The sequence below is a fragment of the Sceloporus undulatus genome, chromosome 3, assembly GCF_019175285.1.
Source record: "Sceloporus undulatus isolate JIND9_A2432 ecotype Alabama chromosome 3, SceUnd_v1.1, whole genome shotgun sequence".
Lineage (NCBI taxonomy): Eukaryota > Metazoa > Chordata > Lepidosauria > Squamata > Phrynosomatidae > Sceloporus > Sceloporus undulatus.
The window spans coordinates 273,898,312-273,921,791 of NC_056524.1; the positions used below are offsets into that span (position 1 = coordinate 273,898,312).

The 23,480-nt window shown below is 47.8% G+C and overlaps 1 protein-coding gene across 2 annotated transcripts in view; it reads left to right on the forward strand.

The window, feature by feature from the left end:
- DVL3 (dishevelled segment polarity protein 3) overlaps positions 1 to 22,173 on the forward strand; it is a 67,442-nt gene extending 45,269 nt beyond the window's left edge. The window contains exons 6-16 of one of the 2 annotated variants that reach the window (XM_042458157.1): positions 2,513 to 2,606; positions 3,460 to 3,529; positions 4,617 to 4,756; positions 5,955 to 6,031; positions 13,445 to 13,512; positions 14,029 to 14,079; positions 14,192 to 14,341; positions 15,652 to 15,783; positions 16,677 to 16,844; positions 17,244 to 17,456; positions 21,580 to 22,173. In XM_042458157.1, the coding sequence (XP_042314091.1) occupies positions 2,513 to 2,606; positions 3,460 to 3,529; positions 4,617 to 4,756; positions 5,955 to 6,031; positions 13,445 to 13,512; positions 14,029 to 14,079; positions 14,192 to 14,341; positions 15,652 to 15,783; positions 16,677 to 16,844; positions 17,244 to 17,456; positions 21,580 to 21,998 (1,582 nt within the window). In that variant the 3' untranslated portion in view covers positions 21,999 to 22,173. The remainder of the gene's footprint in view (positions 1 to 2,512; positions 2,607 to 3,459; positions 3,530 to 4,616; positions 4,757 to 5,954; positions 6,032 to 13,444; positions 13,513 to 14,028; positions 14,080 to 14,191; positions 14,342 to 15,651; positions 15,784 to 16,676; positions 16,845 to 17,243; positions 17,457 to 21,579) is intronic. The other variant, XM_042458158.1, reaches the window with a different exon arrangement.
- Positions 22,174 to 23,480: the final 1,307 nt, after the last annotated feature.

Genomic DNA, 23,480 nt, shown 5'->3' on the forward strand with positions numbered 1-23,480 from the left:
GCTGGTGCCATAATAAACTACCATTCCCAGGATTCCCTAGCACTGAGTTATGGCAGTTAATATGGGGAGACGCAGAAGAGGACGTTTGAGCGATAAAGCGCCTTCATTGGTCCATTTGAAAAAAAAATACATCGATTCACAAACGGTCAATGAAATGGAAACGATGCCAAAAGATAAATCGCTTCCAAATATTCCGGATTAACGTTACGTCATTCTGACGTACTATTGATAGACAGCTCCAAATAAGGTATGGAGGAGAAGAAACGATTTATTTAAACACCGATTTCATGCCAAGTAGGAACGCTTGCAGGTAAAAACTTCGATTTAAAAAACCAGATAGGAACGAAGAATAAAAGCGATTCGGAACGCGGGATAAGACCGGGGTTATTTTGAATCGGTTTTATTAAAAACGTTGTATTTTAAATCGTTTCAAATCTTAAGTGAGAACACCCTCAAAAATACACTTCAGCATCTATTGCTTTCCTTTCTGATGCTGACTGGTTCATGACAGCAAGGTTGGAAAAAAATCCGAAACAGATTTTTAAAAAATAAAAACAAACAAACTTGGATCTCTGCCATATAGGTCATGAACAGCTCCATAGTGTTGCTGCATCCTCCCCAGCCATTCCATCCTTAGTGAAACTAGGATCGGAGAAGATTGCATCCGAGAGGCCCCATAGTCAGAGGTGAAATTATTACATCCTTGGCTGGAGTCTGCTAAGGGCCTGTGGAATCTTGTGGATGGTGTAATCATTTTGCATCTGGTTATAAGGACACAGATAGATCCCTCTCCAGTCCTCTGCTGCACACAGCAGGGATGAAATGCTCATGGAGAGGCAGCTGTGACTACAGTAGGTCTGGGTTACGGGCTTTGGTTGGTTCAAAAGATGGAAGGGAATTGCAACCTAGATAGCTACCAAAAAGAGATATGCACAGGTGGAAAGTTGACTTTTGCCTGCATATGTCACTCACAGGATGCCAGCTGTCATTTGCTAAATATTGGCTGAAGAAGGGCAAGTGAGAAAGCGCACCCAATACAAGATGCTGAACCTGTTGCTAAGGAAGAATGATGGCTAACATGCTGTAATCTCCTGATGGGTGATAACAAGATCCTCCCAAAAATGTAACTCAGGGACTGTGCAGACTGGCATGAAAACCTATAACGCATGCCCAGCTCCATCCCCAAGCTGGTGTGACACTGCGTGTCACACCACATGGCGTGGGGCATCACAGTTTTCCTGGATGCAGCACTGCAGGAGCACCATAAAACTGTGGAGCAGCAGCTATCATGCCCTTTGCAGGGTGCAAAAAGAAGCCGCTTTTTGCGCCCTGCAAAGGCCAGATCGGCGCTGATCATGCGGTTGCTGTGGCCCCAATCTGGCTGTAAAAGGGGTGGCTGGAGGCTGCCCCTTAAGGGCTGTCTGCACAGGCCCTCAGAAAAAAAATGATTTGAGCTTCACAAATCATGAGCCAGTTGTAGCTGTGAAAAGTTCATTTTCTGTATACTTTTCTGTGCAAATGTACAGGAGGTGACCATACTGAATAAGCAAAAAAGAGATGCGCGTGCGTGTGTCTCTTTTAGTGTATATTGACCTACTAACCCTAGGACAACATTAGGTTAATATAAACTATTATTATTATTAACCTTTATTTATAAAGCGCTGTAAATTTACACAGCACTGTACGTACAATATTTTTAATCAGATGGTTCCCTGCCCTCAGGCTTACCATCTAAAAAGACACGACAAAAAAGGAGAAGGGAGTGGTGGAGGGAAAGGGGATGAGGTCCAGCAGTCTTCTCTACCTCTGAGGCCTGGACCAAAGCAGATGGTGGATGAAGGGAGGGCTCCTTCAAGATGGTGGATGAAGGGAGGTCTCGTCTTCTTCTAGGCAGGCCTGTTGGAGCTAGCCTGCCTCTCTCTCCCTCAAGATGGAGGCTGAAGGGAGGACCCATCTTGTACCAGGCAGGCCTGGTGGAGCTAGCCTGCCTTTCGTGCATTATGCATCCTGTAGATGTGCTACTAGCCCCAAATACTTTCAGAAATCAAATGGGTTCTTTGGATTAGATGTTGCAAGTCGTTGCGCATCAGATTTAGCTAGTAGAATTCCTTGCTCCAGACTCCCATGTTTCCCACAGGCATGGTTGATCACAGTATTTAGGAGAAGAGTCATCCTTGTGCCGTCAAGTAGAATACCACCTCTGCAACATGTGGATTGGTGGTCTACATAGGTGGTTACCTATGTTGGTATATTTCTTCTTGCATTTTTGAGATGACCCTTCTCCTCTGCTGGTTGCCTGCATGGTATGACTAGATATGATAAGGAGTGGGTAGGAACCTAGTGAATATGGTAGTCCTTTCTTGTTCAGGAATTTAGGCCAGATGGCATTTTTTACCTTGTTCCTGGACCCTTGCCTTGATATCATTCATTGCTTTTTGGTAGTTGTGCTTCTCCTCTTGGTAAGCCTGAGAATTATGTTCTTGCCTCTTTACAATTACGTTGTTGCCCACAGGCTTAGCAGCTCCACAGAACAGAGCAGTGCCTCCCGCCTGATGAGAAGACACAAGCGACGTCGGCGAAAGCAAAAAGTCCCACGCATTGAGAGGGTGAGCTGCCTGGGGAAGGTGTTGGGGGCTAGGGATGATGCCACAAGTGTGTCAGTGCAACTGCTGGGGTCCAACAACCACTATCAGCAACTCCAACGAGTCCTGGGGTTAAATCAGACCCTTGTAGCAGAACTGGCAATTTCCAGAACCTGAAGCGTGGCTCCAAAGTCCAATTGGGATGACAGCAACTGGATGTCTTCCAGGAACTGCAGCAGTGCAGGAACCTCCGGGGGACACACAGCAAACCGATGCTGTAGCTTCTTTAGATAAACCACCAGAGAAACAAAGTCCCCAAAGTGCTCTTTATTCACAGTGCTATTATACAAATCCAGATCTCTAAAACTCCAAAACATACCAATCCAACTCCTACTTCAAACCCACAAGCTATCCCTTGCAACCCCTGGGTTTATATAGTCTCCAGACCATGTGGTCTCCCAAACCCAGTGAGTTCAGGTGTGTAACCATGTCATGTGTCTCCTGTGCAATCCAGACACATGTTTCATCATCCATGGCTACATGCACTTGGACACTGAAGTGTCCTTGAGCCAGTGAGCTTCAGCTGTGCTGATCAGCCTTGCCACTCTGCTGAATGCTCATGGCCAAACACACACACATCAAGCATTTCCCTGTGTGCTGTGTTTTAACCCTTCAAATCCCTGACAAAGTGACCTCACAAATGTTGGAGCTAAGCCCAGATCCTGTGAGTGGGTTAAAATAGCTTTGATCAAAGGTGGGGGGAGAGCCTTTGAGGGCATTGTGACTGTTTTCTAACCAGTGGTAGGATACAGATTCAGTTGCTATGGCTGGTGTTGAGGTTATTTGTTTGATCTCAGTCTCTTTCCTCCTGCTATAGTCTTCATCCTTCAGCAGCATCACAGATTCTACCATGTCGCTGAATATTATCACAGTCACCCTCAACATGGGTGAGTACTTGTTATTGGGTGAAATGTCTAAGCCCTCAACTGGCCACGTAACCAGACTGGTAGATAGAAGAAACTGGGCAAACTCATGTTTTGGGGTTGGAAAAACCTTCAAAGGGTTCCAGTGCAATAATCAAACAGTCTGTTTCTAAGGCAGATGTTATTTGGATGTAGGACTTCATCCAGATTTTCACTGTCTCTCCCACCGCACCCCTTCCACTGCTGAGGGTGGCCCTCAAGTTCCCTGTTGAGCTTGATGTGGCTAAATGATTCATCTATTCAAAAGGTTGTGCTTATTTTTTTAAAGAAATAATTGGATTATGTTAAGTTAAATGTGTAGTCATAACTTACTGTAAATGTCCAGGAAAGGCAGAATATTTAAGACTTAATGTCTTGATGTTTCCTTGCGTGCCACCATTTCCCCATCACTTCTCTTCTTAAAGTGTTATGCTGTAGTTCTCCCTTTGTGATCATAGGGCACTTGCCATCCATCACTCCCCCAAGGGCCTGATTCTTTCAACTGAATGCAGGTTGTGTTTATCCTCCTTAAAATACTATGTCCACAATTTCTTGATTTAGCTGTGGCTTTTTCATAGAAGACTTATTCCACAATGTACAATGGCCTTTGCCATTTTTTTGGCAATGACCCATTTTTAGCAGGGGTTTTTTTTTTTTAGCTTACTGATAAAGCATAATAATTTAGAATGATCATCCAGTCCTTTTATGTTTTCATGACTCAGGTACAAAACACACTGTAGAAATAATCCATTTTGATACTGTCCTGGCTCAGTGCTAGGGGTTTCTAGGAACTGTAGTTTTGTGAGAGATTTAGCCTTCTCTCTCAGAGAGAGCTCTGGTGCGACAATAAACTACCATTCCCAGGATTCCCTAGCACTGAGCCAGGGAAGTTAAAGCGTTATTAAACTGGATTATTTCTGCAGTGTGTTTTGGACCTCAGTTCTCTGTCCTTTGAAAATATTGTAACTGATGAATTGCTTTTTCTTAGACTTTCCTTTTAGTTTATTAATCACCTGGTTGGACTAATTAGCAGTTTGGGTTCTAATCTGAACTGCACACTCCCTTTCTGCAGAGAAATACAATTTCTTGGGCATTTCCATTGTCGGACAGAGCAATGAGCGTGGTGATGGTGGCATATACATTGGTTCCATCATGAAAGGAGGTGCTGTGGCGGCAGATGGAAGAATTGAGCCTGGAGACATGCTGCTGCAGGTATTTTTCTGGGGGGGGGGGGGGGGAAATAGCCCCCATGTCCTACCAGTAAAGCCAGGTTTCCAAGAGGTCTTGCTTTTAAGGGAAAAGCCTGGCTTTCTGTCACCAGATACTATTGTCCCAGGATAACTCTTGAGCTCATATTGAAGAGATAAATTAGGAGATGAAGCAAGTTAAAAGATTGTCAGCAGCCCTTGGCAAGACATATGTACTGCCTATGCCTACAATATACGCAAGAGAGTGAGAGCCAGAGTTTGCTGGTATCATGAAAGGATGGCATTTACAGGTCTGTAGAGAAGGACAAGTGACCTATGGATGACCAAGAGAATCAGGCCAGCTGAAATATCTTGAGGATGCCTTTCTTTTGTAAATCAGTATGTGTGCATGTGGAAATGCCATTCTCTTTTAGAACAAGATATGTTCTCTCTTATAAACCTTACTTTAGTGAAAAAGATCAACCCTTCTCCAAATGTGGAAGTGTGGTTTTTCTGCACTTCTGCTGTGGGGATGGGTTGCAGTGCAGCCCACAAGAATATTGCAGGGTGGAGTGACACCTTGAAGTGGTCCTTCACCACAACTACCTGGTGAAAATAATACTGTCTTTGTATTGAGGAAACCTTATGATAAAGATACCCTTCAGATTTCAATTTTGTGAAGAAGGCTTCAGAAGTTTAAAACCTGCCTGCCTATGTTGTTGTTGTTGTTGTTGTCGTTGCGTTCCTTCAAGTCATTTCTGACTTACACTGACTCTAAGATGACTTTATCATGGGATTTTCTTGGCAAGATTTGTTCAGAGGGGTTTCTCTTTGCCTTTCTCTGAGGCAGCGAGACAGTGGCTTGCCCAGTGGGCTTCCATGGCTGAGTGGGGATTGGAACCCTGGTCTCTAGAGTCATCGTCCAATGCTCAAACAACTACACCATGCGGTCTCCGCTTATAGGCATTAACAAATAGTGCTGCTTGAAGAGAGCAGTTATAGTTGGACGTCAGAACGCATCATTTGCTTCCAAAAACTTTGACTCAGTTCCTGGTGTTTGCAATTGGAAAGGATCTGGGCCAGCAAGCCTGGGAGCAGCCTTAAAGAGCTGTTTCCAGTCAGGATAGACATTACTAGGATAGTCAGATTAATTAGTCAGTCTCCTGTGTTTCTTTGTGGCCCAACTCTTACGTGAGACTTATACATCTTATCTATCCTTGCAGGTGAACGATATCAACTTTGAGAACATGAGCAACGATGACGCTGTAAGAGTGCTGAGGGAGATCGTGCACAAGCCAGGGTGAGGCCTCTTGTAGTGCAGGCTTGATGGTATCTGGGAACAGTAGCAAATGGTCAGGTTTTCATTAGTGACCTCTGGTGCCTTCTGGGACTATTTTGGAATTCTGACAGTGCAGTTTAGCACTGAAGTTCTAGAAGTACAATTCTGGAAGAATAGCCCAAGGCTGCACAGTTGTGGTGAGAGCAAAAGGGCAAAGAGAGTGGCACCAGCCATCATGTCTTTCGGTTGCACCATTTGTGTTGGCCGATTCTGAAATTTTGTTACTGCTTATTAGAAAGCTATCCGAATTCTGACGATTTGTTTTCCATTTTGGACTGCCCAGAACATACATTAGTTTCTTCTTCGTGGTCTCTGCGAATCATACAAATAGGTTTCACTGCGCCTGCGCAGTGCTGCTCGGAACCTACTGGAATCACTGGGCAAAGTTTACTTTGCAACATATAGAAACTTTTTGGCGGTAACTCCGCCCACCCGTTATAAGGCCTCTGCCTTCCCGCGCCTTCTTCCCGCTCTTTTCCCCAGTTCCATTTTTCCGCCGCGCTAGCTGCTTCAGGGAACTTTCGCTTGTTTTGCTTGCTTGGAATCACTTTCGCTTTTTGACCTCGGACCGTCTCTTGACCATTCTCTTTCTCCCGCCCCTGGTAACTCGGACTCTCGGCTCATTTGACCTCGTTTTTTGGATTCTCCTCTTGGCTTCGTCGACTTCGAAAGGATGCCAGCACCCTTCAAGAAGTGTGATGTCTGCAGGGGCAAGGTCCCCGTCCAGGACCCCCATTCCTCCTGTCTCCTGTGTCTCAGCAAGGACCATGATACGAAGGCTTGCTCGCTCTGCAAGTCCCTTTCGTCTCAAGCCCGCAAGAACCGTGAGTCCCGGCTGACTTCGGCCATCGCCCTGGGCAAGGTTCAAGAGGGAGGGCCCCGTCCATCTTCGGCCCCATCGGCTGCGCCGCCTGCCTCTTCTTCTCGGGCCAGCGTCTCCAGTGTGGTATCTGCCCCGCCACAGGCTGGATCCTCTACCACCACCGATGTGGCCAGTGATCCCCATGCACCCAGTGCCACCGACAAACCCTCCAAGCGCCCCCATAAGTCGTCAGGGACTGAGGGTTCCAAGCCCAAGTCGAGGTCCAGGAGGAAGCCGTCCTTGGAGGGCTCGCGCGCGAAGGATCGCGCAGGGACGGAGGTTCTGTCGGTGCTCACCCCGTCCTCTAAGGCGTTGTCGAAGGCATCTCGACACGCCTCCGACCTGCCCGAGACGGGGGCATCTTCTTTTGCGAGGGCTGCTTCAGTGGAGAGGGCCAAGACTCCCAAGCCGCAGGCTGTTGTCCTACTAGATCTGCCGGACAACCCCTTCTTCCCCCCCGAAGACCGGGCGGAGACGCCGCGATCTTCGAAGAAGAGGCACCACAAGGAGGCGGCTGAGGGCTCTGTGCCCAAGAAGCCTAAGTCCAGCAAGGACCGCGCCGGATCTCAGGCCTCCTCCAAGGCAAAGGAGTCTACCTCTCACAAACAGCGCTCCCCTTCGAAGAAGGCCTCGGCACCAGCTTGCCCGCGCTCTGATGGCTCCCCCACCGCACAGACGACCTCGCACGCGGCCACAGCCTTCGACACGGTGCTGCCGTCGACGGTCGACTTCGTCCAGGCCGCCACGGAAGTAATTGACTTCCCTCGGAGGACTTCCCCTCCCCCTTCGGTCCACTTGGACATAGATGAGTTGATGGACCAGGACACCGACATGTTTTTTGATGCCGAGTCGGGCAGGTACTACATGTCGGTACCAAGGGAGACTGCCTTCAGGGAGTTTACCAGGCTGAATCTCCACCCGGTCGTTCCTCCAGGTGACAAGCCTCCATCCCCGCGTGCGACGACTTCGGCTCCAACGTCTGGATCGCGTCGCTCCTCGACAGGTCCATCAGCACTTCAGTTCCCGGCGCGCCCAGCGGCTCGGGTGAGAGCCCCAGAGATCCCGCTCACTTCGGGCACCGATTCCGAAGACGAGCCTTTGCTACCATCCGGAGAGCCGTCGGACGATGACGATACCTCCGTCCAGGCGTCCCCACAGCAGATTCATCATCCGGATCCATCTTCCCCGACTGACGATGTACGCTCATTTAATGAGCACATCATTAAGATGTCCAGGGCTCTGGGCATTGATCTTTCCTACCCAGAGGAACAGGCTTGGGATCCTGTAGAGCGTCGGGTGCATGGCCGGGTGCCCACGCCGCCCTCCATTCCACTGCTGCCGTCCTTCGATTCCATCGTCCAGAGGTCATGGGATACGCCGACGACCCTCGTCGGCTCCTCTAGAAAGATCGAGGCTCTCTATCGGATCTCTCCGTCGAGTTGTTCTTGGTTGACCGACCACCCCAGGCAGAACTCGGCGATTGTCGAAGGGGCCCAGCAGACCTTCGTCCCAAAGCAGGCGACTTCCCCAGCCGATCGGGAGGCTAAAAAGATTGATGGTCTAGCCAGGAAGGCCTACTCGGCATCAGCCCTCGTCGTCAAAGCCATCAATTACACCGCCTGCATGGGGGCCTATGTCCAGACATTGATGGAGGGCATCTCGCCACACGTCCCGGACGAGGTCCAGCGTCGCTTGGTGGAGATCCGGGATGAAGCCCATTCGGTCGGGAGTTGGCTTATCACCACCTCCAGAAATGTGGCTGACTGCGCAGGACGGGCGATGCCGGCTTCGTTGGCTCTACGCCGACATGCGTGGCTGAGGGGGTCAGACCTCAATGCCAGCGTCAAGTCAACTATTGAGGACATGCCCCTGGACGGTACCAGCCTCTTCCATGCTGACACCGACGAGCGCCTGAACCGCAAGTTCAGGATGAAGGCGGCAGCGAGGAAGCATGGGATGTCCTCTTCTTCCATCCAGCCATTCTGGAAGAGGCAGCGCCCGTGGCAGCCCCAAGGTCAGTCATAAGGTACCTTCCAGCAGGACTGACAGCTCCAACAGCAGGTCCCACAGAGGCGCCGGTACCCCTCTCAGTCCTCCTCCTCCTCTGGCCACCGCAGCTTTCCGTCTCGGTACCGAAAGTCCCGCCGACAGGACACCGACCAGGGGAAGAAGAGAGCCTGAAGGTTTGCAGCGCGCTTTGTCTCTCCTTCGCCCCTCTTCTTTTTGGACATTTTGAGGCCCTTTGTTAACACCTGGGCCTCAATAACATCGGACTCGTGGGTTCTCAACATCGTCCGTAGGGGATATGCCCTCGAGTTCCAAGAGCTCCCTCCAACCAGAGCCTTCATGTCCACTCTCCCCTCGGACACCCTTCTCGACAAAGTGCGCACCTTGCTTGAAAAGGGGGCAATCTCCCCTTTGCCGCCCGACCAATGCTCTAGGGCCTTTTTCTCCAGGTACTTCACGGTACCGAAGGCGGATGGTGGCATCAGGCCCATCCTGGACTTGAGACAATTGAACTTGTTCCTTGAATACCGTCACTTTCGAATGGTAACCTTGGCTTCCATTCTGCCTCTGCTCCACCAGGGCCTGTGGTTCGCAGCTTCAGCTTAGCCATGGCACCGAGAGTTTTCACAAAGTGCATGGCACCGGTGGTGGCATACCTTCATCAGAAGGGCTTCATGGTCTTCCCGTACCTGGACGACTGGCTGTTTGCCCCCAAATCCCAGCGAGATCTGCAGGGAGCAGTCTCATTCGCCTTGCACCTCTTGGACTCCCTCGGACTGGTCATCAACCGGGAAAAGTCCCACTTCACACCGACCAGACAGGTCAAGTTCATCGGGGCCATCCTCGACTCCGAAAAATGCTCCGCCTTTCTCCCTCCAGACCGTTTCCAGGCACTGACGACATCGCTCAGGCCTTGCATCTCCCACAGAATGGTGAGGGCCAGAGATGTCCAAGTCGCCCTGGGCCACATGGCATCGACGACGTTTGTCACGCCTTGGTCAAGACTTCGCCTTCGACCTCTGCAGTCCTGGTTCCTCTCAGTCTTCTCCCCGATGGAGGACCCTCCGTCCAAGTGGCTCACGGTACCAAGACCTGTAGCTGCTTCCCTGAGATGGTGGTTGGACTGCCGCAATGTGTGTACCGGGATGCCCTTCCATCAGCCTCAGCCCCAACTGACTCTGACAACCGATGCCTCCCTGGACGTATGGGGCGCCCACATGCTCGACCTGGTCGTCAAGGACAAGTGGTCTGCCCAGGACAAGCTTCTCCACATCAACGCTCTGGAGATGCTGGCAGTCGAAAAGGCACTAAGGGCATTCGAATCCGCTGTCGCAGGCAAGGTGGTCCTCCTGAGGACGGACAACACCACCGTGATGTATTACATCAACAAGCAAGGAGGCACCAGGTCCAGGACCCTGCTCGGCCTTACTCTCCGCATCTGGGACTGGTGCATCCAGAGACAGGTCCTCCTCCAGGCGATCCATCTTCCCGGAGAGGACAACGAGTTGGCAGATTGCCTCAGCAGATCTCCGTCGGTGTGCCACGAATGGAGGCTCCATCCCGAGACGGTCAGCGACCTCTTCGACCGGTGGGGAACTCCCCGGATCGACCTCTTCGCGACCAGATGGAACAGCCACTGTCCCCTGTTCTGCTCCAGGAAGCGAATGGACGGATTCTTCGGAGATGCGTTCGCCTTCCTTTGGACGGGAGAGCTCCTCTACGCCTTCCCCCCGTTCCCTCTCATCATCAGGGTGGTGTCCAAGATGACAACGGACCGATCGCATGCGATCCTGATCACCCCGTGGTGGCCGAGACAGCCTTGGTTTGCATCCCTTCTCCACCTCTCCAGGAGATGCTTCCTCCGCCTCGACCCCCGTCCGGTCCTGTTATCGATCCATTCGGACATCGAGAGCCTACCGCTGGTGGCCTGGAGGCGGTGAGGACGGTGATCCTGGCTGCAAGGAAACCTTCCACCCAGCGGTCCTACGTCCTGAAATGGAGGAGGTTCAGCCTCTTTCTTGACCAGAAGGGTTTGTCTCCTGCTCAGGTGTCCACTCCAGTGGTGCTGGAGTTTTTGATGGCACTTTTGGATGAGGGGTTGTGCCTCACATCCATCAAGTGCTATTTGCCATTTGTGCCAAGTACCAATTCGGGGGGAGGGCTTCCTTTTTCAGGGATCCCTTGGTGAAGGGGTTCCTTAAGGGATGTGCCAACTTGTATCCTCCTGTGTCGGTACCAGCGCCGGCTTGGAGCTTGGAGGTGGTACTGTTCGCACTCCAATCCAAGCCCTTTGAACCGATGGCCACAGCGGACTTGAGACTATTGACTTGGAAAACCGCTTTTCTTGTGGCCATCACCTCTGCCCGCCGTGCAGGCAAACTCTGTGCCTTACGGAGGGACCAGCCCTTCCTGAGGTTTCACAAAGACAAGGTGGTCCTCCGGACAGACATTACTTTCTTGCCGAAGGTTGTGTCTGCTTTCCACATGTGCCAGGACATTGTGTTGCCTACTCTCGCATCCAGCCTGACTTCGGATGCGGAGCAAAGCCTACACTCTCTTGATGTCAGGAGAGCTCTGGCCTTTTATTTGGACAGAACTGCTGCCTCCAGTCGGTCCGAGAGACTTTTCCAATGCTACTCGGAACCGAAGAAGGGGTTGCCCGTGTCTGCGCAGAGGTTTTCCTAATGGGTGGCTGGTACCATCCACCTCTGCTATGAACTGTTGGGCAAACCTTTCCCTGGCAGGGTTCAGTCCCATTCTGTTTTTATTGTATTTGTAATTTTGATGTGTGTTTTGTATATTGCACTGTTTTTATCATGCTGTTAACCGCCCTGATCTTTGGAAGGGCGGTATAAAAATAAAAATTTTATTATTATTTTTATTATTCCACAAGAGCAGTGTCAGCATCCTCTGCATTCCTGTCGGGGATCCCCTTGGAGGATGTCTGTAAGGCTGCTGTCTGGTCCCAACCTCTGACTTTTATTAAGCATTATAGGTTGGACCCCAGAGCCATCCGAGACACAGCTTTCGGGAGGGCTGTGTTGGTTTCAGGGTTGCACTGATTGCACTACTGATGGTTTGTGTTTCAGCACTTATGTACATATGTCACTGTTTACATTCTGTTGAATGTTGGTTTGCACAATTTCTATGGGACTGGTCTTGCACGACCCCTTGTTCCCTTCTCAGGTTTAGCAATGTTATTGCTATGTTTGGTCTGTGCATGAACAAAAAGACTGACTCTTTTCTATGGTTCAAGGTGTTTATTGTTGCAATAAATATACCTTTGGTTTACCATAGCTTTGGTTTCAGGACACTCCCTCCGCCGCATACCTTAGCTTGTCAGTCTAAACCCATTTGTATGATTCGCAGAGACCACGAAGAAGAAGGACAGGTTGCTTACCTGTAACAGTATTTCTTTGAGTGGTCATCTGCGAATACATACAAATCTCACACGTCCATCCCCTCAGTGTCCTGCTGCTCTTTCCATCGCCTGCTTGGCGGAAAAATTGCGGAACTGGGGAAAAGAGCGGGAAGGCAGGGGCCATATAATGGGTGGGCGGAGTTACCGCCAAAAAGTTTCTATATGTTGCAAAGTAAACTTTGCCCAGTGATTCCAGTAGGTTCCGAGCAGCACTGCGCAGGCGCAGTGAAACCCATTTGTATGTATTCGCAGATGGCCACTCGAAGAAATACTGTTACAGGTAAGCAACCTGCCCTTTTCCTCTGCAGTTTCCATGCATTGTTCCCTCAACTATCAGTACAAGCAAAGGTAGCAAAGCCTTTGGGAAGGAAAATTCTTTTTATGAATGCTTTTGGGCATACATGCTTACTAACCAGTCAGGAAATTTAACTCATTAGGTTACTTACAGAAGTTTCACCAGAACTAAAACATACATACTTACAGCACAGAGTAGATAAAATCTGCCAGTGAAGAGAACAGTAGATAGACAGAAACAGGGAGTAGCTTCTTAATAGTGTTCAGGTTTTTAGGGATTTAGTCCAAGTCTTTCAACAGAAATCTGTGCTCATTGAGATGACTACAGTGAGATGCTACATGATAAAAGAGGAGAGAGAAAAAAGCAATCGTCCTTGCATTTTAGAAGAAGCCTTCTGGTGGTCTCTAGAAGGTTCCGAATGTTTTTGCTTACATGCTGAAAACTCACCTGTCTTGGTTGTTTCATTTTAGTCGTTCTGAAAGCTTTTATGGCTGAAGAGCGGGGTATAAATACTCCAAACAGATGAATAAACAAATAAATAAAATGTACATGTGCATATTTGTAGTTTTGAATAAAACATTTCCTGAACTACACTGAACTCCTCATCTCTTAATAGTATACCCCCCCCCCTTTCATTGTTATTTCTGCCTCCAGTACCAAATTTTCTGTTAACAAAATAAAGTCTTGGAACACATCTACTTTGTTAACTGAAGTATACCTGTACTGAGCTTTAGGGAGAATCTACGTTTTTGTCTTATTTATTCTGTGAATATTCTGTTTCTGTTGCAGACCCATCACATTGACTGTTGCCAAATGTTGGGATCCTAGCCCCAGGGGCTGCTTCTCATTACCCAGGAGTAAGTGATTGTTTCCATAGCGTGTGTGGAGTTTTCCTGGACTGTACTGCAGAAGGATGCAGGTGGGGGGGGTTAGGATTGAATGCTCCTGTACCACACTGGAGACACTTGGTTCCTAGAAAACTAGCATGTTAGGAAGAAGGCTACTGTTTCCCCCACAAATGGCTAGTTTTCTACATGGAGAGAGACTTTGAGGTGCAATCCCTAGAAGTTCAGTCATGGAAAAGCTTTACTGATGAAATGTGAGAAAGCAACAGAGGTGCTGAGCCCTTCTTTATCTGCTCCTCTATGCTTCCATCTCTTTCTTTCTGCTTCTTCCCCTGCCGCTATCACTTCATGCCTAATCAATCCTCTCCTTCCACATCACATCTCACATGAATCGCCAGATTGGCAAGCTGGTTTTCCTGCATGGCAACAACACCCCACATAAAGCTTCTTTGCTCCCTTCTCTGTGCCAGGGCAGCTTCTTCTTCTGTCTCCCTCTTGCTGATCCTCCCTCTCTTCTTTCTCCCCCAGTTGCTCCCCAGCGGATCTGGGCTGGGCCAGACTCTCCATGCTCCGATCCGGGTGAGTCCCGGCTGATGCTGGGGGAGGACAGGGCTGCCCAGAGGCGTTGGCTTCAATGAGAGGGATAGCATTTGAGGAGGAGGCTTCCTCACATTCGGTGTGTTCTCTTTAGGTGAGCCTATACGACCCATTGACCCAGCAGCCTGGGTTTCCCACACTGCAGCGATGACTGGCACCTACCCAGCGTACGGTATGAGCCCATCCATGAGTACAATCACTTCCACCAGCTCCTCCATCACCAGCTCCATCCCAGAAACCGAACGTAAGTCTTTGTGTCTGTGTGGTCCCCATCCCTGCTTGGCTTCCAGTCACCTGCACACCATGCCTGATAGGAGCAATACATGCACAGGGGCAGAAAACCCCAAATAAACAAAACCATTGGAGAGTTGGGAGAAAGTTATTAATCTTTCCCCGTGCGGTTTGAGTTGTTTGGGTAGGCAGATTTGTTCCTCTTTTATAAAGCATTTTGATTGATCCAGGACATAAATATTCATTTAGTGGCTAGACTAGAAATGGAAATGAAAGTAAAAGAAGGAGAGGTACATGGAAATGTAAAAGAGAGAGATACACGGACGCAGCCTGGGAAGATAATCCCATAAAAGGCTAGGCTAACTAGAATGTTTAATTGTTGCTTACTCTGGAGTAGTAATGTGTATTCCAGGTGTGATCAATTGGAAAATCAGGTGTAGGTCTTAGATTATCTCCTTTGGATATGTCATTACAGCATCATGCAACAGTGTGGTAGTCTTCACATCCCAGAAGTATATACAGTGTCCTCCTTAGAAATGCATTGTGGCCAGTAAGTGGATTGAGTAATGACTATGTGGGGTTGAAGGGTAGAGAGGCCTTTGAAAAAAAGACACTGCTGACTGAAGATGTTGAATGGATCTGGAACAACCACAGGTACCTTCAATTATTTAAATGGGTGCCATGCTGGCTTGCTTCCCCAGACATAGTTGCGATAGAGAGCAGAGAAGAATGCATTTCTGTTCTTAAATGGTCCTCAGGATCAAAGAGAGGGCAAAAGGTTAGTTGGACATGTGGATTTTGAAATACATATATAAAGCTAGCCACAATGGGTGTAGGTGTCTTACTTTGCTGGCCTTTGTGGAGTTTTTACTGGACACTATATATTTGGCATAGTGAAAAATCTATGAATAGCTGTAGCATTGTTGAAATGAAGCAACAGTGTCCTTGATCAATGCCTAGTGGGAGGACCTAATCTAGGTACTTGGAGCTTTCTCAAGGAAGAGCTAAGGTAGAAACATACATTGGGTGGATGTCTGTGGAGGTTATGGTTCTCAGTGGAGTTAATGACAATTTGTAGCAAAATGGCAGGCAGGAGTCTGAACATTCTCTCCCAGCCTGAGATGCTACAAACTTTTTGGAACATACAGCTGTTTGCTACATAGTTCAGAGAGGTATTGTAGAAACTCTAATGGCTTCTAGGCTGTGCCTGTGATGTATTGGTCCCTGCCCCCCATTCCCTCTGTGTGTGGCACCTCCATGTGCTCTCCTCTACCTTTCCATCCCCTCTCATCTCTGCCTCCCTTCCCTCCGTCCAACCCGCAGGCCTCGATGACTTTCACCTGTCCATCCACAGCGATATGGCCACCATTGTCAAAGCTATGGCCTCTCCTGAGTCAGGCTTGGAGGTACGTGACCGCATGTGGCTGAAGATCACCATCCCCAATGCTTTCATTGGTAAGTCTCAGTCTCTCCCCACAGAAAATGGATGACATGTTGTGGGAGGACTCCTTGTGGTTCAGCATGTCTCTCTAACAGATGCATTGTTAGACCCTAACAAATAAATAAATAAATAAATAAATAAATAATATTTACTTCACCATGTCTCTATAAGGGGAACAAGCTAGCTGTGGGAATGTACATGAGGAGCAGCATAAAAAGCTGTTCATCCTTAGAGAGACTCCTCTTGCAGAATTATGCATGGTATCTGGTGCCAAACTTGTATCCTTGAGTAATGGAAGTGATGCCAGCATTCTTTGAAGATGCCAGCCAGAGATGCTCCCGAAACGTCAGGAATAAGCTCTTCCAGAACATGGCCACAGAGCCTGAAAACCCCCATAAAAAAACTATTTTATTAAAAATATCCTTGGGGGTTTATCCTTTATGTGTGTGTATCTCTGTGTGTATGGTTTTAACTTGTTTCAAGTTTTATATAGTTCAATATGGTTTTAGAATGTAATTTATTCTTATTGTAATACCTTTTGAAATGATTCCTGGATTTAGAAATGTTTCAATAAATAAGTACCTTATATATGCCTGTCCCCTTGCTGTCATATAGCCAAAAATATTTAGGGATGCGATTGTTTCATTCAAGGTTCATCTATCTGGTAGTGCCAATCCATATCAACATTCACTACTGCTAAAAATAGTTTAAAATTTTAGCACGCTTTGTCAGACTAGGGACAGAGATTGTGGAATGCCATGCAAACTGAGTTTTCAGTTAAGCCCAGTGACTTGAAGTTTAGCAAAAAGGAGGGTTGAATCAGCTCCACTCCAAGGATCTTCTCCCCTCTTTCCTGCCATCTCTCCTTTTTCCTTGCTGAGTCCCTGTTGCTTCTGTCTGTTGACAGGATCTGATGTGGTAGATTGGCTCTATCACCATGTGGAAGGCTTCACTGACCGGCGAGAATCCCGCAAGTATGCCAGCAACCTGCTGAAGGCTGGCTACATCCGACACACCGTCAACAAGATCACCTTCTCGGAGCAGTGTTATTACATCTTTGGCGATCTCTGCGGCAGTATGGCCCCTGTTTTGACACTGGGGTTGGGGGATGTTGAAGCAAAAAATCCTGAGGCTCCTGCTAGGAGACTCTTATGCAACAGTTTGTTTCTTGGGGGAATAGAAGTAGAAGGGCACAGAAAGGAGACCCACGCAGTTTCCTTAATCCTGAGGTTGTCCTTTCTCTTTATGTCCTGTCCCCTGGCAGTCTGAGAGAGTACATATCCACTCTTTAACATCCAAGCCATACTCATGGCTTAATGGAATTAAGCATCTACCCATGTCTCACACACACACCTGCATTTCTTTAGTCCATCAAGAATTTCATAGGTAATAGAAGAGGATAATGCCACTCAGTGGCACCATATGATTGTCACTGTTCTGATTAACCTTTGCCTTTTTTGGTTCTCTTTTGCAGACATGGCCAGCCTGTCCTTGCATGACCATGATGGATCCAGTGGTGCCTCTGATCAAGACACATTGGCTCCATTACCCCATCCAGGAGCTGCGCCATGGCCCATGGCCTTCCCATACCAGTACCCACCACCCCATCCATATAACCCCCATCCTGGGTTTCCTGATCCAGGTTATAGTTATGGAGGAGGCAGTGCAGGCAGTCAGCACAGTGAAGGTAAATGTCCGCTAGGTGGGAAAAGAAAGCTCTTGTACACCGTAGTGGTGGTTGCACCCAATTGACTTGGCTTGTTGAATTTCAGTATTTAGGTTTCCTCTGAAGAATGATTGTGCTTTTGCCTGGGAAGAATGGACTAGGCTTATTTGAGTGAAAGTTTACAATACAACTTCTTTTGCATAGTTAGTCTCAGAGGTGTTGCAAGATCTCTTTGCATACTGATATTCCAGACTAACACGGCTATGTCTCTGAATTCTAGGTTTATTTAAGCTGATTTTATTCCTGCTGACCTCTGTTAGCATTTAGATCAGGGGTGAACAGAGTGAAGTCCATGGGCCACATGCAGCTCCTGAATCCTACTTTTGTAGCCCCTAAAGCCACCTCACTAGTATCCTAAAGATCTTCTTTGTCCTCTTTAGTCCCTCTCAAAATCACAACAGGAAGTGAAATGATTACACTTTGTTGTTATTTTTAGAGGGACTGCAGGATTTCTTTGGGTTTTCTGTGAGGGGAATGCAGGCCTTGGGGAGTTATAGGGAGGAATTGTGGCCCAACATCCCCATGCAGTTGCTCATCCCTGATCAAGATCTTGAATATGCTGATAACCTCAATTTTCCAAGTTCAGAACATCCTTCAGTATCTCATCAGCTGATCGTGGAAAGTGATGCCCCACTGAGCCACTTCTGGCTGATCCAAGGACTGTTTTGATCTGAGAACTGTTGAGACTTTGGGGAGATTTCATTTGGACCAGAAAAGCTTGGCAAAATAAGTAAAGAAGGAGCCTTCCCTGTAGTAACACCCAGATTACAGATTGCCCAATCCCAGACAATACTTTTGGCTTCTTCCAGGAGGCATACCCTCCAGGTGTCCCAATATCTGTCTACTCCTCCCACTTTCCTTCTTTATCCTCAAGCTTGTGTTAGTTGCTGCAAACAGAGTTCGAAGTTCAAAAGTAGTTTGCGCTCCATTTATATTTATTCATTTAAGTATTTTTGTATTGGGTCCCCGAGGTGATGAACAAATAAAAACCAATTAAAACAGTTCAAAGACAAAAACATTTTTTTAAAAAGTGCATTAAAATATTCTTTAAAAACTTCAAAAAGCAGTCTAAAAACAATCTTAATATCCAGTTTTGAAACAGTTAAAACAGCAATTTCAGATACTGAATGCATTGGTTTGGGTGCATGCTGGAAACTTAAAAGAGATGCAGCTGGCTTACTTTCCTTGGGTGAAGAATTCCACAGATGAGGGGCTGCTACAGAAGCAACAAACCTAGCTTCATGAAGTATTCATGAAGTTATGGGGACACACATAGAATCATAGAATTGTAGAGTTGGAAGAGACCACCAGGCTTTGTAGGTCAATACCAGAACCTTGAATGGAGCTCAGAAGCAAATTGGGAGCTAGTCTAGTTCTTTCAGGACCCATGCGGTCTCTAAAAAGGCACTCCTGGCACCATTAGCTGCAACTTCCAAGTGCTTTTCAATGGCAACTCTATGTAGAGCAGATTACAGTAGTCTAAATGAGAGGTAATTAATGTGTGAGCCACTGTGGCAGATCTGCCTTCCCCAAAAACGAACGCAGCTGGTGCACCATCCAAAACTGGGCAAAAGCGTTCCTGACTACTGCAGCAACCTAGCTTTCCAGGGACAGCACTGGGTCCAAGAACACACACAAACTGAATCTGGCATTTCAGAGGGAGAGCAACCCCATCCAGAAAAGGCTACGTTCCCAATCCCAGGTTGGCATTCCTATTGACCATAGAATCATAGAATTGTAGAGTTGGAAGAGACCACAAGGGCCATCCAGTCCAATCCCCTGCCATGAAGGAAATCCATATCAAAGCATCCCTGACAGATGGCCATCTAGCCGCTGCTTAAAGACCTCCAAAGAAGGAGACTCCACTACACTCCGAGGGAGTTTGTTCCACTGTCGAACAGCCCTTACTGTCAGGAAGTTCTTCCTAATGTTGAGGTGGAATCTCTTTTCCTGCAGCTTGGATCCATTGTTCCTAGTCCTGTTCTCTGGAGCAGCAGAAAAGAAGCTTGTTCCCTCCTCGATGTGACATCCCTTCAAATATTTAAACAGGGCTATCATATCACCTCTTAACCTTCTCTTCTCCAGGCTAAACATCCCCAGCTCCTTGAGTCGTTCCTCATAGGGCATGGTTTCCAGACCCTTCACCATTTTAGTCGCCCTCCTCTGGACATGCTCCAGTTTCTCAATGTCCTTTTTGAATTGTGGTGCCCAGAACTGGACGCAATATTCCAGGTGGGGCCTGACCAGAGCAGAATAGAGTGGCACTATTACTTCTCTTGATCTAGACACTATGCTTTTATTGATGCAGCCTAAAATTGCATTGGCCTTTGTAGCTGCCACATCGCATTGTTGACTCATGTTCAACTGGTGGTCTACTTGGACTCCCAGATCCCATTCACATGTAGTCTCATTCAGCCAGGTGTCCCCTATCCTATATCTGTGCGTTTTATTTTTCCGCCCTAAGTGCCCAGCAGCACTTCTGTCTGCCTCCTTGACATCAATTAACTCAGCAGGGAGGAGTGGAGAGGTCAGAATCTTGCCCTTTCCAGTAAGTTCAGGCAAAAGCAAAGCACCACAGCCTCTTCTAGCCTCCTCAGTGACTTTTGCCATCTTGACCACACTCGTGTTATTTGGCCACGTGTGTCTTGGTTTTCATCTGGAGAGTATGAGGTGGTGGTTTGATTCTATCTCAATACTATTACTGTAGGAGGTCAGCATGAATATACACTTATGTATACTCATAGAAAAATATGCTTATCCATTTGCTTTCTTTATGATCCTCAAAATAAACATATACATATGCATTTTGTTTTATCCATTCTAGGACACATGCATATTTTACAGTCTTGTACCATCACAAGGGTAGATGTAACACAAGAGTTAACTCCCTTTCTGATTCCTCTCCGTTGGCAGCTTAAGACATTTTTTATTTAGGCAGGCCTTAAATTGATTTTATTCATATCAACATGTATTTTAAATACATTTCAACATTTATTTCAAAAATGATGTTCTTTTTAACCAAACTAATGTGTAATCATTATTGTTTTTTAAACTTTTGCAGTAGTACATTTTTACCTAAACGTTTTTTTTTAATTTTCAAGCTGCCTTGGGTCCCTTAATGGGAGAAAGGCAGGGTATAAATTAATGAATAAAGTAGGTACCTAAGATGGGTGTGAGGAAATAAAAGCTGTGGTGGAATTGCTGGGGTGAGATGATGATTTGGGAGCAGTTATACTGTCCCTTAAACCTGTGAGGAAACTTTTCTAGAGATCACGAATGACAGATTTATCGATGCAGGGATAAATTAGTAGCTTGAATAGGTATATGGGGCAACTGACCTTTCTGTGCTTTGCTTGCAGTATTCTGGTAGTTTCTGGCTGACCATTTTTGGTAATGAAACACTTGACCGGATGAACCTCTGGCTTCATCCGGCAAGGCAAGACTTGTATCCCGAAAAAAAATCTTCATTGTTGTAATGGGACTGTTCCTCTCTCCTCTGCCAGAATGCCACCAAGAATATCCTCTTTTCATCTTTCAGACTACAGTGGTACCCCGGGATACGAATGCGCCGGGTTACGAATTTTTCGGGATACGAAAAAATCCCATAGGGATTTATTGCTTCGGCTTACGAAGGTTTCTTCGGGTTACGAAAAAACCGCGGCGCTATTTTCCGCCACCGGAGGGCAGCAGAGAGCTATTTTTCCATTAGCGCCTATGGGAATTCGGCTTACGAAGGTATTTCGGGTTACGAAATTAACCGCGGAACGAATTAATTTCGTAACCCGGGGTACCACTGTAATTGAAAGAAAGGCGTTGGCAACATGAAATTCTGTAGGCTTAAGTCTACTTCCTGTCAGTGCTTTTGATGTACCATTCAAGTCACTGGGATTGCAGAAGCAGCTGCTGTGCATTTCTCATTGTATTATGGATCCAAATGCATCTCAGAAAGTAGACTTAAGTCTAGGAAAGCTCCTACTGCCAACTTCTTTCTTTCCGTTAGTCTCAAAGGTGCTGCAAGATCTCTGCATACAAATTCTACAGACTAACATGGCTGTATCTTTGAATCCTCTCCTCTTTTCTATAGGAAGCCGGAGCAGTGGTTCAAACCGCAGCGGCAGCGAGAGGAGGAAGGAGCGAGAGCCCAAGCCTGGAGAGTCCAAATCGGGCGGCAGTGGCAGCGAGTCAGACCACACCAGTCGCAGCAGCATACGCCGGGAGCGGGCGGCCAGCGAGCGCTCGGTGCCAGCCAGCCAGCGCAGCCACCACTCCATGGCCCACAGCATCCGGAGCCACCACAGCCAGCAATCCTATGGGCCCCCCGGCCTCCCGCCTCTCTACAGCCCTCCCATGCTCCTGATGCCTCCGCCGCCTGCTGCCCTGGGACCCCCGGGCGCTCCCCCTGGCCGAGACCTGGCCTCTGTGCCCCCTGAACTAACAGCCAGTAGACAGTCATTCCGAATGGCCATGGGCAACCCCAGTGAGTTCTTTGTGGATGTAATGTGAAACAGCACTGTTCCTCCCTCTGTTCCCTGTATGTCTGCTGCCCGCAACGGTTTGTCTCCTAGGAATGGCCCAGCCTCAGTCCCTGTGGGAATGTCTTTTTTTGTTTTGGTCTTGATAATTATGAAAAGGAAAAAAACCAAACAAAATAAACTGAACTAAAATGTTTTGATTCTAATCCCTGCCTGCGAGTGGACCCATCCGCCCTTGGACTGGATTGCCGACGCGAGTCCCCCCCCCCCCGCTTGCACCGGCCCCCTAACCCTTTCTCTAACCTATTAATCTGCATCTGCCTGGGGCCTCCGCCGCTCACCTGTGTTTTCCATGCTGGCTCACTTCTTCTGCCCTAAACACATGCCCTCTTTCTTCTCGCCCCTTTTTGTGTTCCTTTCTGTCAAGCAGCCAAGAATTACGGGGTCTTTGACTTCCTTTGAGCTGGCCAACCGTGGCGGGGAGAGCCTCAGTGCGCTTCGGTGGTGGTTCGGCTCTCCCCCGACAGAGGAAGACTCAGAACCTTAAGAGCCCTTGGCCTCTTGTCGGGCTGAAGATGGCTTCTTTCCCTGCGGGTGGAAGACTCTCCACCTTTTCCATAACTTGGGGTGGGGACGCAGGGCTCAAATCCAGCTTGGTTTGTCTTCAGTCTGTTTCCTGTAGCAACGCACACTAGGTGGCTACTCACACACTAGGTTGCGAGATGAAGTGAGAGCCCCCAGGCTGTAGAGGCCTCCCCTTGCCATGGCTGATGGCTTCCAAAACTGTAACAAGGGCCTCCCTGGGGAAATGCCAAAATCCCCAGGGACGGCTTGCGCGCCTTCTTGATTCTTTGCCTCCCAAGGTCTTGACTGGGGCCAGTAGCGAGAGTGCCACTATTTACTGTCTCACCATGTTCCTGAAAGTACCAAAGGTACGAGTGCCATTCCCTTCTCCTGGAAAAATGCATCCACAAATGCAAGGAAAACCTCTCCAAAATGGATTTTTCTACATCAGTGCTCATAGCAAATGGTCTTCTCGCTCTGCCACTTCTACTTCGGATGTCCTGCTGGAACCTTTTAACCAACACCTCTGCACTCTATTATTTCTCAGTCCTGCGCCTCTCATCAATTGAGAAATTGTCTGTGTTTTCCACTCCCAATCTCATTCACCATTTTGTTTCAGCTTCCTGCGTAGCTGTGATCACTGCATTGGTGCTTTCTTCCCTTTCCCTTTTTCTTTCTGGTGATGTTTGTGTGTGTGTGTGTGAGAGAGAGAGAGAGAGAGACCTATTTGTTTTTCATTCTTTTGACAATCACAAAAACTGATTTGACTGAGTGAGGGGGAGGTTTTCAGGGATCTATACACTATTTGCCCTTACATTGGTTTGCTGCAGTTCTACAAACAGTAACTCAGCTTCCAGTTTATGACCTGGACCCTCCCATCGGCGCTTCCTCATGATTTAGCTTCCAGTTCAACTTTTTTGAAGGAAAGTAAGTGTATTGAACCTCATAC